Source organism: Salmo salar, chromosome ssa19 (assembly GCF_905237065.1).
Source record: "Salmo salar chromosome ssa19, Ssal_v3.1, whole genome shotgun sequence".
Classification (NCBI taxonomy): Eukaryota; Metazoa; Chordata; class Actinopteri; order Salmoniformes; family Salmonidae; genus Salmo; species Salmo salar.
The window spans coordinates 48,709,079-48,725,980 of record NC_059460.1 but is presented as its reverse complement, the minus strand read 5'-3'; the positions used below and the strand labels follow the sequence as shown (position 1 = coordinate 48,725,980).

The 16,902-nt window shown below is 43.7% G+C and overlaps 1 protein-coding gene across 2 annotated transcripts in view; it reads right to left on the bottom strand.

The window, feature by feature from the left end:
• Positions 1–16,902, bottom strand: part of LOC106578947 (protocadherin-15) — a 332,275-nt gene that overhangs the window by 108,897 nt on the left and 206,476 nt on the right. For both annotated transcript variants that reach the window (XM_014158252.2, XM_045702411.1), the window contains exons 19-20: positions 10,584–10,712; positions 475–783 (exon numbers count right to left, since the gene is read on the bottom strand). In XM_014158252.2, coding sequence (XP_014013727.1) covers positions 475–783; positions 10,584–10,712 — 438 coding nt within the window. The remainder of the gene's footprint in view (positions 1–474; positions 784–10,583; positions 10,713–16,902) is intronic.

The window sequence follows — 16,902 nt, the reverse complement described above, 5'->3', positions numbered from 1 at the left end:
AAATACACACAATTCTAGAGGCAGGTTCTTGAAAAATAATGGTGGAAAAATTGGGTGGTTTGTCTTTTTCGGTTTCTATTCCACTCAGAGAGTCATGTTCTGTTTGTTTGTTTGTATGGTTGGTTGGTTGGTATAGATACTTGGTGTAATTTGATGTAACAAAAGGCAGCAACCGCTGTGCAGGAATCTGCAGCTCCTGTTTGCCCTTTCCTGGCAGCATGTGACTGAATAGCGAGGCCATGTCAGAGGTTTTGATATCCTCTGTCAATACGCTCTAGGCTAACCATGTACCTCCTGGCTTTGTGTGCTTTGATGTACTAGAGGATGCATTTGGACTGTGGAGTGTTTGAAGTAGTATATACCCCTGCTGCTGAGTGTGTATGGAGCATGCTGTGCACTCTTGGACACACACACACACACACACACACACACACACACACACACACACACACACACACACACACACACACTCACGGTAAACTGCAGGATGACTGTGTTCTTAGGACTATTCTCCGGCAGATTGACCGTATAGGATGGTTGTGAGAACACCGGACTGTTATCATCCACATCCAGCACGGTCACCGACAGAGTCAGTGTGGTTCTCCTGGGGTCCTCCACCGCTCCGTCCTCCGCCTCCACGATGAGGTCATACTGACCCTTAACCTCTCGATCCAAAGGCACTGCGGTGGAGATGGTGCCGTTGGAGTTGATCCTGAAGAGGTCGGCGTGGTTGACCAGTCGGTAGCGCACCTGGCCATTAACCCCCACGTCTGGATCTGTGGCCTGGGTGTATAGATAGAGGGATGGATGGAAAGATGGAGGGATGGAGGGATGGATGGATAAATGGAGGGATGAATAGATAGGGATGGATGGATGGATAATGGATAGATGGATGAATAGATAGATAGAGGGATGGATGGATAGATGGAGGGATGGATGGATAGATGGAGGGATGGATGGATAGATGGAGGGATGGATGGATAGATGGAGGGATGGATAGATAGAGGGATGGATGGATAGATAGAGGGATGGATGGATAGATAGAGGGATGGATGGATGGATGGATAATGGATAGATGGATGAATGGATAGATAGAGGGATGGATGGAGGGATGGATAGATAGATGGATAAATGGAGGGATGGATGGATGGATAATGGATAGATGGAGGAATGGATAGATAGAGGGATGGATGGATAGATGGAGGGATGGATGGATAGATGGAGGGATGGATGGATAGATGGAGGGATGAATGGATGGATAGATAGAGGGATGGATGGATGGATAAATGGAGGGATGGATGATAGATGGATAAATGGAGGGATGGATGAATAGAGTGATAAATGGAGGGATGGATGGATAGATGGAGGGATGGATGGATAGATGGATAAATGGAGGGATGGATAGATGGAGGGATGGATAGATGGAGGGATGGGGGGATGGAGGGATGGATAGATGGAGGGATGGATGGATAGATGGAGGGATGGATAGATAGATGGATAAATGGAGGGATGGATAGATGGAAGGATGGATAGATGGAAGGATGGATAGATGGAGGGATGGATGGACAGATAGATGGAGGGATGGATAGATATATGGATAAATGGAGGGATGGATGGATAGATAGAGGGATGGATGGATAGATAGAGGGATGGATGGATGGATGGATGGATAATGGATAGATGGATGAATGGATAGATAGAGGGATGGATGGATGGATAATGGATAGATGGATGAATGGATAGATAGACAGATGGATGGATAATGGATAGATGGAGGAATGGATAGATAGAGGGATGGATGGATAGATGGAGGGATGGATGGATAGATGGAGGGATGGATGGATAGATGGAGGGATGAATGGATGGATAGATAGAGGGATGGATGGATGGATAAATGGAGGGATGGATGATAGATGGATAAATGGAGGGATGGATGAATAGATGGATAAATGGAGGGATGGATGGATAGATGGAGGGATGGATGGATAGATAGATAGAGGGATGGATGGATAGATGGAGGGATGGATGATAGATGGAGAGATGGATAGATGGATGGAGGGATAGATGGAGGGATGGGGGGATGGAGGGATCGATAGATGGAGGGATGGATGGATAGATGGATAAATGGAGGGATGGATAGATGGAAGGATGGATAGATGGAAGGATGGATAGATGGAGGGATGGATGAACGATAGATGGAGGGATGGATAGATATATGGATAAATGGAGGGATGGATAGATGGAGGGATGGATGGATGGATAGATGGAGGGATGGATAGATGGAGGGATGGATAGATAGATGGATAAATGGAGGGATGGATAGATGGAGGGATGGATGGATGGATAGATGGAGGGATGGATAGATGGAGGGATGGATAGATAGATGGATAAATGGAGGGATGGATAGATGGAGGGATGGATAGATGGAGGGATGGATAGATGGAAGGATGGATAGATGGAGGGATGGATGGACAGATAGATGGAGGGATGGATGATGAGGGAGACACAGGGGGAGTTAGACCAACCATATGGTAAGCATCATGCATAAACCAATAGGGAGGAACACATACACACGACGAGACACCTGTTTCAACAGCAGGGAGAGAGCAGTACACAGGCCCCAAGCTGACAGCCTTAAACAGGTACAGTGTTACAGTTTAACCCTCTCTCCAAACTGTGTCCTCTGTAATGCAAATGAAGAACATTGTGCAAGTTAAGCAGTGCTGTCTGTATACTGTAAGGCTTGTATTGTATTCCGCATTAATTCCTCCATTTCTCTTCAGGATTTGATCGAGGTTGAGGACAGTGGAGGAGGTTTTCCAACCCACTCTAATGAGGTAACGGAATATATAGCTCATGCAAAGAAGAAATTACATATCTCAGAAGCCTTTTAAACCTCCAATGTACAGGAACGTTCTAGGTCTTTGTAAGAATGAGACGCCGTGATCCCATTGAACAAAGGAGGATCAAGACATAACATCTCACCTCGAGATTGGGAGCTAGAAGTCATTGATAGACGAAAAGATACACGAACTTGAAAATGAAACGTATTCTACTAAAAGATAAGTGATAATTTACTTTGGAAAAGGTTTCTTTTCAGAGAACATTTCTTTTCGACCAGAGATAATGAGACAGGATTGGATTTAAATTTGCATACGCAATTTTCAATTGCAATCACTCAAAGCATATTGCAATGGGGTGCAAAAAGTAGAAAAAAACGACCCAAATGATGTTCCTGCTCTTAATGTCTGGTGTACAACATCCTACCATGAGAAATAACAAAGAACATGTTGGCTCGACTGTAGTCTGAAAGCACAACAGCCAGGCCAAAAGCATGACGATAGCTACAGTATCCAGTCAGTGATGGAATTAATTCAATACCTTTTTATTACCTTCTAAAGGAACCAGGGCCTGGTAATGAAAGCATACATTTTCTCAGAAAATCAATTAAAAGTTCATTAAAACCTGTATGGAAGAGAAGCAGAGATATGACTTACACTGTGCATCACCCCAGACCCAACCGGTAAACACCACAATTTGGGAAGAGTGTCATTATCTAGTGAGGAAGAGACTGCACGCCGAGCCAGAGAGAGAACAGTGATTTCTGCTTCACTTGTCTTGCTGCCTGCTCTCTCTCATAAAGTGAATGCAGTAATGGGTCTTGCTGGCTTGATAAACAGAGCAAAATGCCGCTCAGTAGCAGACAGAATGTGCCAAGTAAAACATTGGAGATGGGCTGATAGTGCTATCAATGAGATAATAGAAGCAAACTAGACAAGTCTTAGACATCAATTCCAATCAGGCAACGATTTTCATCCCGTCACTGACACATATTCAAACTAATTTGTCTTGCAGACAGTACCTTGGATCACTTCGATCAACATTATACCACAAACCCCCGAGGTGCCTTATTGCTATTATGAACTGGTTACCATCGTAACTAGAGCAGTAAAAAATAATTGTTTTGTCACACTGTCACGTCCTGACCAGTAAGGGGTCATTTTGTTATTGTAGTATGGTCAGGACGTGGCAGGGGTGTGTTTGATTTATGTGTCTTGGGTTTTTGGGTAATGTTCTATGTTGTCTATTTCTATGTTTGAATGTCTATTTAGTCTATTTCTATGTTCAGGTTTTGGTTTGGCCTTCAATTGGAAGCAGCTGATCTTCGTTGCTTCTAATTGGAGGCCATATTTAAGTAGGGGGTTTTTGTCACTGTGTTTGTGGGTAGTTGTTCCATGTATAGCCTTTCAGGACTGTTTTTTTTTGTCGTTGTTTGTTAGTTTTGTTAAGTGTTCCCGTTTATCCAAATAAAAAAGGAAGATGAGCACGATACCCGCTGCGCCTTGGTCCACTTTTTACGACGCACCTGACAGGACTACCCCCCTTACGAAGACCAAGCAGCGGGGATTGGAGCACCAGGGAGAAGGATGGACTTGGAGTGATGAACGATGATTCTGGGAGGACAAACTAAGGGAGCTAGAGGAGACCAGGAGGCATCCCCCCCCCAAAAAAATGTTGGGGGGGGCACACGGGGAGTTGGGCAGAGTCAGGATGCAGACCTGAGCCAACTCCCCGTGCTTATTACAGGGCGCGACGGATCAAGAAAGCACCGAGCTATGCGGAAATGCGCACTATATTGCCCAGAAGCATTCAAAGGCCAGTGCGATTGGTTAAAGCTCCTCAGTATGGCCAGGCGATGTTGAGCACTCAGCCAGGAAGGGTTGTGCAGGCTGTATGCTCCAGACCTCCAGTGCGTCTCCAGGGTCCAGTTTACCCTGTTCCTGCTCTTCGCACTAGCCTTGAGGTGCGTGTCACCAGTCTGGCGCCTCCAAAGCCAGCCCCACGCACCAGGCCTTTAGTGCGCCTGCCCAGTCCAGTACGTCCTGTTCCTGGTTCTCGCACTAGCCCTGTGGTGTGTCACTAGCCCGGAGCTGCCAGAGTCGCCCGCCAGCCCAGAGCTGCCAGAGTCGCCCGCCAGCCCAGAGCTGCCAGAGTCGCCCGCCAGCCCAGAGCCTTCAGCGGGGGTGGACAAGTTAGGTTGGGGACTAGGGCCGGAACCAGAGCCACCTCCGTAGGGGGGAGTTTGGGGAAGGGGGGGTGTTTGCACAGGAACTGTCGGTGACGATGGCCACCCTCCCTTCCCTCCCTTTAGTTTTTTTTCGTTTGTTGTTGTTGTGGGTTATTGTTGGGGTCTTTTGGTTAAGGTGCATTCAGGGTCTGCACCTTTGGGGGGGGGGGGTGTACTGTCACGTCCTGACCAGTAAGGGGCCATTTTGTTATTGTAGTATGGTCAGGATGTGGCAGGGGTGTGTTTGATTTGTGTCTTGGGTTTTGTGTAATTTTCTATGTTTTGAATGTCTATTTAGTCTATTTCTATGTTTTGGTTTGGCCTTCAATTGGAAGCAGCTGTTCTTCGTTGCTTCTAATTGGAAGCCATATTTAAGTAGGGTTTTTTTGTCACTGTTTGTGGGTAGTTGTTCCATGTATAGCGGTGTAGCCTTACAGGACTGTTTCTCGTCGTTGTTTGTTATTTTTAAGTTCACGTTTATCCAAATAAAAAAGGAAGATGAGCACGATACCCGCTGCGCCTTGGTCTACTTTTTACGACGCACCTGACACACACCAGTGGTATACGGTCTGTATATCACGGCTGTCTGCCAATCAGCATTCAGGGCTCGAACCACCCAGTTTATAAATAATACCACAACACACCAGGTTGCCCACCGTCGGTACTACAGTATTTTCTGAATGCTTAAACACTAACAGTGATTCTTGAGGCCCTATCTCTGAAAACATTAACACTTATAGCCAATGCATTTACCAAGTGTGCCAAACTGAATGCACATTCTCTGCTTTACACTCAGTGTGTAATTTTACAACACACTTTTAGCAAAACTGTAAACATAACTCAGTGCTTTACACTCAGTTTGCAATGTAATAACACACTTCAGGCAAAACTGGAAACATTGGTCTCTACAATGCTACACTATTTCGCAAATTTCCTTTCCACATTGACAAATGTGAAAACACTTATATAATGAGTACACTTACAAATCAGAGCTTGAGCACTATAAATAGGCCACATGTAAACATTTGGTTGGGACAACAATGGAGGCCAATATTGGACAGAGTAAGAGGGGTGAGAACTATAGGAAGAGGACGAGGAGGAGGCGAAGGAGGAAGAGGACGATTTGGTGAAGAAGTAAGAGGAGGAGGACGAGGAAAAGGTGAAATAAGATGAGGGAGAAGGAGAGGACGGGGAAGAGGAAGGGGAGTCAGTAACACAATAACTGATGAAATCAGAGCGACTGTGGTTGACCATGTTGTCAACCATAGGATGATCACGAGGGAGGCTGGGCAACAGGTTCAACCAAATCTGAGCCGCTAAACTGTTGCAGGTATCATCTGGATATTTCGAAATGAGAAGCAGTAAGTAACTAAGTGCTGTAGTCTTACTGGTACAGTAATATGTACTGTACTTTCATAATGAGAAGGATCTATCACTAAAACCATTCAAATGCTTTTACAGAACTGCAAGAAAACCAGTACATGGTGGAAGAAGTTGACTGTTCACCCCAGAGCAGCACAACTACATTGTAAATATGGTCATTGCAAATAACTTCCTCAGACTCACTGAACTGCAGGACCACATAATGGCAGATAACACCATATTCCAAAACGTCAACAGAGTGAGTCTCTCTGCACTGTCTCGTCTACTGAAATGCAATAGAATTAGGATGAAGCAGCTGTACAGAGTCCCTTTCGAAAGAAACTCAGACCGTGTAAAACAACTGAGATATTAATATGTACAGGTAAGCTATACTATCCTATCATTGGTACTGGATCTGGAAGTGTATGGTGCTACATCATATTGACTGATCCCTGTCTTTTCCTACTGTGCTACATTGTCTTGTCTCTTTCAGAGAGTCATGGAGCTAGAAGCAGATGCAGTGCATTATGAGCTAATATATGTGGACGAGGCAGGTTTCAACCTTGCAAAAACAAGGGGCCCGACAGAAATATCATCAGACACCGTGCCTTCATCAACGTCCCGGGACAACGTGGTGGCAACATAACAAAGTGTGTGGCTATTAGTCAAAACGACGTCCTTCACCATCATGCAATCCTAGGCCCATACAACACTGCACACATTATCACATTTCAGGACACCCTCAACAACAGACTAATCCCTAATGACCAGGGGCCAGAGCAGCCCAGGTATGTCATCACCTGGGACAATGTTAGTTTCCACCAGGCTGCTGTGGTCCGCAATTGGTTCACAGGTCACCCACTTTTCATCGCACTCAATATCCCCCATACTCTCCGTCCTTGAATCCTATTGAAGAATTCTTCTCTGCATGTGGTTGGAAGGTGTGTGATCGCCAGCCCCACCAACACATACCCCTTCTACAGGCAATAGAGGAGGCTTGTGGAGACATCGATCAGGGGTCATGCCAGGCCTGGATACAGCACTCCAGGCGATACTTCCACGCTGCCTAGCTCAAGACAACATGTGATGTGGATGAAGTCTTATGGCCAGACCCACAAAGAAGGTGAGATGGAGCCACATTTGTTTCTGTTCTATTTTTTCTAGTACAAATGTTTTTGTTTTCTTCTACTGCACTTTTGTTGTTTGAGGAGTGTTAGAACATTTTCCCCTTATTTGTATTGATAGTGTGTTATGTTTGGAATACACGTCCATACTTTACACATTTGGATAGCTGTGTGTATGTGTGTTTAATACATGTATGACAAAACTTTCTTGCAAACTGCTATGCCCTGCACACAGAAAAAGCAAAAGCCAAAAGTGTTTATAATTTATACCATCAGCACGTAGTTGGTGATTCGTGTGCTCATTCAAATTATGGTTTGTGTGTATTGTTGATGCAAAACCACTTTTCTTTTAAAGAGTTTGAAGAGTTTTTACAAGAATTGTTTGCTTTTGCAAGAGATGTATAATGTTTTGCTGGTTTGGTGTAAGGTTTTGTGGTTGGTGTGTACAGCTTTGCAAAAATAGCCTATAGTTTCAAAGATAGTGCCTAAGCAATCAGAAAAAACTGTAATATCCATGCGTTGGCAGATTGAGGAAGGGCAGATGGTTGAGTGGTTAGTGTTCCATAAAGGCTTGCTCATTTCGATGTGCATACTGTAGCCTCTGTAGCTACACAAATCCCACTTGTCTTATCATATGCTGAGCCAGTATGAGCGACTTGCTGATCAATTGCACATTCCGAGATATTATTGCAGTAATTGATCATATCTGAGAGCTTATTTGATCAAATATTTCAGTTTGGCGGGAGAGTTAGTGTTGATGGTCATGTTTGGCTGAGATATATTCTGATAGCACACTTCAGGGCCTCTGGCCAGCTTTAATGTGGCTTGTGGTCCATGGTTTTGCTCCAGGTTAGCTGTGGGGGGGGGGGACAAACATGGAATGTTAGGGTTGGGAGCGTGTCCCAAACTCCCCACTGGAGGCCATGTTATGTGGTTGGAATGATTGTCAGTTTGGAGGAAACTAAGGATCAGGTTTGGGAGTCTAGCCACGCACGCACACGGGCACGCACGCTCGCACACACACACACACAGTGGTGTAGTGGAGTGTATACACAGGTATTCGCCCTTTGCCACTTATAATTTAGTGGGCATTGCCTATACTCACTTCTTAATCCCCATTGATGCGTATATCAAAGTAGTGTAGTGGAGGTATACGCCATATCAATTAATAGGACTGATGGAACAGATCGGAATGTTTAGCTTAACATTTTGATAAATGATTATTTCTTCACATTTTAGGCGCAGTAACGTACACACGGTAAAACGCCGTTCTAAAATGCGCACCGCATATCTGAGCGGACAGAGATGGACATATCTGCTAGAAATGTTAAAAGAGTGGTATCTAAAAATGCAACAACTATCATGTGTTGCTAATATGACTAGGATAATGCCATTGGCTGCTAGACATTGAGAAAAAAAGAATAGAACAAATAGAACAGGAGAACGCATAATGAGGAAGTCTTTATACAAATAATTGCCTCCATCTTTCTATGGTGGGGTTTGGGCTATAGGCTACTTTGAAGCAAGGTAAGACATGTCTCATAATATGAAGTAAAACATCCAGATTTCAAACAATTATGGAACAGGAAAAATATAGATACTAATGATAGGCCTAACTATCTTCTGGTAGATGGAAAGGCTTTTCCAAAAACCTTCTCTATTAAATATTAGCTAAAAAGTAGCCTATGCCTACCTGGCATTATTTGCATAAATCCAGTGGCCATTTATTTTGCAAACCTCATCTCATGTGCTACAGAAACAATGCTAATCAAACCACAGTGCTAGGTGCCTGCACACTTCAATTAAACTGTAACTACACAAAAAAACGAAATGTATTGGATTTTTGCCAGACTTCAAAAGTTGTCTGCTGATGTGCTTTAAGCATTGTTATGGACTTTGAGAGCAAAAACCTGAAAAAATGGAAACCTTTGAATTTCTGACTCAGTTGACAGCCTCATTTATCTGTTTCAATAGTAGGCCTACTATTAGCCTACTGCACAGTACAGCTTGGGTTGGCCTGACTGTGAAAGACCAATATGGGATTCATCATTTTAGGTCATTCCGTGTGGATATCACTGTATCTCATATCATTTTTTACACAGGGTGCCTTTCCTTCACCGGATGGGCGGTTCGGAATTTTTTGGGCATACCCACTTCTCCAGGCACCAACACACACGCACGCACGCACGCACGCACAGGTAAACATTCATCTAATGATTCACAACACAGCATTCTGCTGTACTGTACAGAAAAAGCACAGAGTCCCACCAAAGATGTCTGCCTACATTATCCTCTGCTTATTCCACAAACAATCCTCCCGCCCTATTATTCACACCACTAATTACAGCTCCTTGCAGCTTAACAGAGCCCAACAAAGCTACTCATTATGGGATGTCCCTGAACGTGACAAATGATTAAAATTTCATTTATTTAATTGGAAAATTATCAACAGCGGACCGGGCAGGGAGCCCTCCCTTTAACTGTAAGAGGTAAATATTGTGTTTTTTATAGTTTCTGGATGCTGTTGCCATAGTGATAACCAAAAGATACGGGCCCTCCCTGCTCTGGGGCTCTTGGCAGCTGGGCACACATGCTGGGAGACCGGGGGGGATCGGCAGGCCAAGCGGAGAGTTGGGCCTTGGCACCCTCACATCCCCGAGGGCCACTAACTACAATTAGCCAAATGGGACAGGGAGAGTTAGCGGGAGACAGACACCAGAGTCAAAGAGGGACAGTAGGGTGTACTGCTGCAAGCCAGCTACATGTAAGTTAAACAGCATTGGGACAGACTTTCAATGTCAAAGGCCCCTTGGACATTATGCCAATGCAAGCTGCAATATACATGTTCATAGATTCAGTACCACAGAAATATTACTCTACACAGCTAACCAGCCACAGTACACTGACTTACTCATCAGACAGGTCTACTGTATCTTAACATGAGTCCATTCTACAAGGGTCTATGGATGAGTCAGTCATGTGGATTATACAGTGAGTACACAGTATGGCAGACATAAGGTCAGACTTACCTTTACATGGCCCACAAAACAGTTGGCCTCCTCCTCTGTAACCGTTAAGTTTTGGGGCAGGAGAGGATCGAAGACAGGGTCATTATCGTTGACATCAGTGACCACAATATTCACAGTGGCAGTGGAGGTCTGGAAGCACAGAATAAAAAAACGACAACTTTTGATCTCCGTTTTGAGCAAAGCTCTTCCTCTATCTAAAATAGTAAGTTAAAAGCACAGTAGACTTCTCTGTATGTTATGCTTAACCCAATCAGAATGTGAGTGAATAAATCCATGTTTTGTTTCTGGTTAACTGCTACATCTTATGCTACAGCCCTTGGAATAATGATGACATACTGTGTTTGCATTCATCATCATGTAATGAATGACTCATCCCCTTAGCCTTAGGTGAATTAGCGTCTTAGTGTTCGATATGAAAGCAGGAACACATTTAGTTTGAGGTTTTCTTAGACTGTGCATCTTGTCAAAATGTTTGCTTGATTAACAAAACTACTGAGCCATACTGACATGACATCTCTTCAGAAACCAGTATACATCACGCAACTTGCAGCCTCTTACAGAAAATAAGGCTTTTATAAAACTGTATCTTCAAATAAATGCCTTTTCACTTCTAGCTACACTCTTACCAGAATGAAGAGCAGAATCCAGGAAGTACGAGCAGGTCAACAAGTACCAGTTAATTCCATCATACTGTACTTAAGCCTGCTGGCTATAGAGGTTGGTATTTAAAAGCCAATATCACAGTGTGGAGAGTCCATCTGCAAATGACCCATCACCGTGACCATTTCTCTTGAACTTAATGTGCCCCTGGACCATTGGCAAACCGTGGGAGGAAGAAAGGCGGTCAATGCCGGTTATCTAACATCTCAGCACTTAAAGGTTTAGTTTTGTTGACGTTGAGTGAGAGGTTATTTTTCTGGCACCACACTCCCAGAGCCCTCACCCTCTTCCCTGTAGGCTGTCTCATCGTTGTCGGTAATCAAGCCTACTACTGTTGTGTCATCTGTACACTTGATGATTGAGTTGGAGGCGTGCTTGTCCACGTAGTCATGGGTGAACGGAGTACAGAAGAGGGCTGAGCACGCACCCTTGTGGGGCCCCAGTGTTGAGGATCAGCGAAGAGGAGGTGTTGTTTCATACATTCACCACCTGGGGGCGACCCGTCAGGAAGTCCAGGACCCAGTTCCACAGGGCGGGGTTCAGACACAGGGCCTCGAGCTTGATGATGAGCTTGGATGGTACTATGGTGTTGAATGCTGAGCTACAGTCAATGAACAGCATTCTTAGGTAGGTATGCCTCTTGTCCAGATGGGACAGGGCCGTGTGCAGTATGGTGGCGATTGCATCGTCTGTATCTATTGAGGCGGTAAGCAAATTGAAGTGGGTCAAGGGTGGCAGGTAAGGTGGAGGTGATATGATGCTTGACTAATCTCTCAAAGCACTTCATGATGACAGAGGTGAGTGCTACGGGGCGATAGTCATTTGGTTCAATTACCTTTGCTTTCTTAGGTACAGGGACAATGGTGCCCATCTTGAAGCATGTGGGACAACAGACTGGGATAGGGAGAGATTGAATATGGACTGGTCTGCGCATGCTCGGACGACGCGGCTGCCTTGGGAGGGTTAGCACATGCTCTGACAACCATCTGGGCCGGCTGCCTTGCGAGGGTTAACACACTTAAATGTCTTACTAACATCGGCAACGGAGAAGGAGAGCTCACAGTCCTTGACTGCATCGGTGGCACTGTATTATCCTCAAAGCGAGCGAAGAAGGTGTTCAGCCTGTCTGGAAGCAAGACGTAGGTGTCCGTGATGTGGCTGGTTTTCCTTTTATAATCCGTGATTATCTGTAGACCCTGCCACATACATCTGGTGTCTGAGCCGTTGAACTGGGCTTTGTCCCTATACCGAATTTCAGCATGCTTGATTGCTTTGCGGAGGGAATAACTACACTGTTTGTATACTTCCATATTCCCAGTCTTCTTGCCCTGGTTAAAAGCGGTGGTTCGCGCTTTCAGTTTTGCGGGAATGCTCTCATCTATCCACGATTTCTGGGTGGGGTAGATTTTAGTAGTCACAGTGGTTACAACATCTCCTATGCACATCCTGATAAACTCATTCACTGTATCGGTATTGGTGTCGATATTATTTTCTGAAGCTACTCTGAACATATCCCAGTCCAAATGATCAAAACAATCTTGAAGCGTGGATTCCGATAGGTCAAACCAGCATTGAATAGTCCTTACCACGGGTGCTTCCTGTTTGAGTTTCTGCCTATAAGAGGAGCAAGATGGAATGTGGTCCAATTTGCTGAATGGAGGGCACGGGAGGGACTTATATGCATTCTGGAAGGTAGTATGACAATGGTCGAGAGTTTTAGCAGCTCAAGTACAACAATCAATATATTGATAGAATTTCGGGAGCCTTTTCCTCAAATTTGCTTTGTTAAAATCACCAGCTACAATGAATGCAGCCTCAGGATATGTGGTTCCCAGTTTGCGTAAAGTTCAGTGAAGTTCTTTGAGGGCCGTCGTGGTATTTGCTTGCGGGGGATATAGACCGCTGTGGCTATTATTGACGAAAATTCTCTCAGGAGATAGTACAGTCGGCATTTGATTGTGAGATATTCTAGGTCGGGTGAACAGAAGGACTTGAGTTTCTGTATGTTATCACAGTTACACCATAAGTTGTTAATCATAAAACATATACGTCCACCCTTCTGCTTCGTGGACAGATTTTTGTTCCTGTCGGTGCGATGTACTGAGAACCCTACTGGCTTTACAGAGTCAGACAGTATATCTCGAGAGAGCCATGTTTCCGTGAAGCAGAGTATGTTACAATCCCTGGTGTCTCTCTGAAAAGAAACTCTCGACTTGAGCTCATCAATTTTATTATCCAGAGATTGGACATTAGCGAGTAAAATACTCGGGAGCGGTGGGTGTTGTGCACACTTCCACCCCCGAGCCTTATATGGACTTGCTGCCCCAACGAGGCGAGGCTGTGGTTCATTAAGCCAGGGAGGGCTTGGAGATAAAGGAGGAAGCAGCCTGCACAAAGGGGCAGAAAATGGAGAGAGAAACGTGCGTTATGAAAAGTAGGAGAAGAGAGAACAATATCTGTGAGATTACCCGTTGTGACCTGGACTGTCGGATTACCCCCCTTGTGTACCGAACCGGATTGGCTGAGGACCCGAGTTTTAGGTTTACCTCTGGAGAACGGAACGGACAATGAGAACGGCTTGTGGACTGTGAAGTAATTGGTGAATTCCCCCTTCTTTCCCCATGTATAAAAATCCCTAATAAACTCCCCATTTGCATTCTAGTTGTGCTACTGGTGAATGTTTTGTTATTGAACTTGGTAATGTGGAAACCCCACACCCTTGAGCCTGCTACAATATGAAAAGAAAAGCAACCAATTACAGCACAGACTAAATTAGAAAGTTGTGGGAACATACGTTTTTGGTTTCCCATTGGTTTTGGGAACGAAGCCATACGCTTTCTGATCGGTAAAACTGAACGTTTTTTTTTTTTAAATGTTCAAAGAACGGAAGTTAAAATGTTGCCTGTTCTGTGAATGTTCATTTTTAGGTTGCAGGGAGGTTCTGAGAACATTTTACTTTGGTTTCCTGAAAGTTTTCCAATAAGGTTTCATTCTGAGAACAGAAATTATAGGTTATTTGAAGGTAATGAAATAATGTTCTGAAAACATGTTCCAATGGCTTAGGTTAACAGTTTCTAACTCCAAACACAGACAAGCATATTCAATTATGTGCCTAAGCATTAATCATGCAAACATGTATTTTTAAATTGTGGCACAGCATTAGATTCAAACCTAAGGTTTTCTATCCATGGAATAGTCCACTGCACCACCAGGACGGAGTTAGCATGCCACGTTTATTTTTTTTGTTTTACTCCTACAAAGCTGTTAATTTTAGTCTATTCAAACAGACCCCATTTCCAAGGAAACAAGCACTCATTATGATCAGGTGTGGCCAATTAGTGGGTGTGGCCAACACCTGAACACACGTACAGTGAGGGAAAAAAGTATTTGATCCCCTGCTGATTTTGTATGTTTGCCCACTGACAAATAAATGATCAGTCTATAATTTTAATGGTAGGTTTATTTGAACAGTGAGAGACAGAATAACAACAAAAAAATACAGAAAAACACATGTCAAAAATGTTATAAATTGATTTGCATTTTAATGTGAAGTAAGCTCAAACAGACTTGATCTAGAAGTACTCAAACAGACTTGATCTAGAAGCACTCAAACAGACTTGATCTAGAAGCGCTCAAACAGACTTGATCTATCTTATTTAGCTACTGTTGTAGCCTATATCTCTTTTTAACGTAAATGACTTCTTGTTGTTTATTTTGCTTAACAAGCACTGAGATTCTGTCTAATGAAAAGAGCTAGAAAAGTTTAATAAATTCATTTTATTAATATGGAGGATTGAGAGTTTTGTTGATGCTGAGAACAGAATGTATATTTAAATAATATTCTTAGAACGTTCTCTGTTGTTTATCGAACATTTTCTTAACGTTTCTAAACGATGTGGGAACATGACTTTAAAAAGAACATGTAGGAAACATTATGCTGAAGTACTGAAATTCCCACAGAATGTTGTTTCTTAACATTCTCTGAACTATTTGAGAACATTCCCTATGTCAAACCAGTTGGAGAAAGTTCCTAGAACATTACCAAAATTGAAATTAAATCAAACCATGTTTGAACTTTTAGGAAACGTTCTGTTAAAATAATGAAATACCAAGAAAACAACATTTGTTTGTCAAGTTCCTTAAATGTGCTGAGAATGTTCCAAAACCAAGCAAATATCCTGCACCATTCCCAGAAAGCTGTAGAAAGGTTGTATGCAAAATAACCAAAATAACCACGCTCTCACCAAACTCTAAGAAACATATGGTTCTCAGAACATTATGTGCTAGCTGGGATAGTACTGTACTGTAAAGACACACATTCTGAGGTTATGAATGAAGCTACAGATATAGGATCTTAATTGATCACGCTTTTGTTGCTGAAAAACGCAGATGAGCTTTGTGATTTACATGATGGCACTGAAAACCCCCCACTAACACACGGTTATAGTAACAGTATTGTACTTTTCATGTAGCCTATATTCTTCCAGCTAATAGCCTAACAACCAATCAAGCAACATTATGGACTAAACGTTAATAGTCAACTTAAAATCCTAAATATGTATAGCTAGTCAACAGAGCACTAGCCTATGGGGAGAAGTAAACTGTCATTAGCCAGCACACAGGCCTTCCCTTCTTCAGAGAGAGAACGGAGAAGAAAACAAAGGAGGCCTCGTGTCCAGGTGTGCCCTCGGAGAAGGAAGCCACTTCCCTTTTCATTATCCCTTCTCAACGTCTCTCTTCCTCATTCTCTTCTCTGCGTTTAGCATTGAGCGAAGATCAAAGACACTCCTTCCCACTATTGCACACCCAGAGAAATGCAAATGTATGGAAGAATCCAAACCAAAATATAAATGAGGATGTGTCGGTTTTGTAATGGTATTGCATGAAAGATAGAGCGTTTGAAAGGAGCTGGGATTCTTCACGACGCAAAACTCTATGATGAAAAACATCTATATGGTCCGTGAAACATTTACTTGGAGCAAGGAGGGTAGTAATGAGGGAAATGAACAAATACTGAACAAATAAATACTACATTCAGCACTATTGCTTTGACATGAACACAAAGTTGCTCTGCACGTTGAACTGCATGTTGTTCTGCACATTGAACTTCATGTTGCTCTGCACGTCTGCACGTTGTTCTGCACATTGAACTTCATGTTACTCTGCACGTTACTCTGCACGTTGAACTGCACGTTGAACTACACATTGAACTTCACATTGAACTTCACGTTGCTCTGCACGTCGCTCTGCACGTCGCTCTCCATGTGTACCATCAAAAAGGGAAACAGTAATGCTACAGTAAGTAGCCATGTTCCCAACTGCCCTCATGCTCTAGTGCATACGCACAAGTAACAAAATGAACGAACCCATTCATCACAGAAACACACAGGTTTTAAAACCGCAGTCTCTTTAATACCAATAGTACAAGCAGTATTTATTAGCTATAACAGTGTTATGTAACACCTCTGGTTTGACTGTATAATAGGTACTGTCTCCCTCCCTTTCATGTGGGGCATGGCCCTGGGCCTCATCAAATAATATTGGCTGGCCCCGGGCCCTCCAGGCCCCTGTGGGACACCTGCAGGGGCCTGGAGGAACACATACCCCATCCAGGAGGTGACATCACCAGGGAGGGAGGTCATGCAGTTCTGGAGCGTCA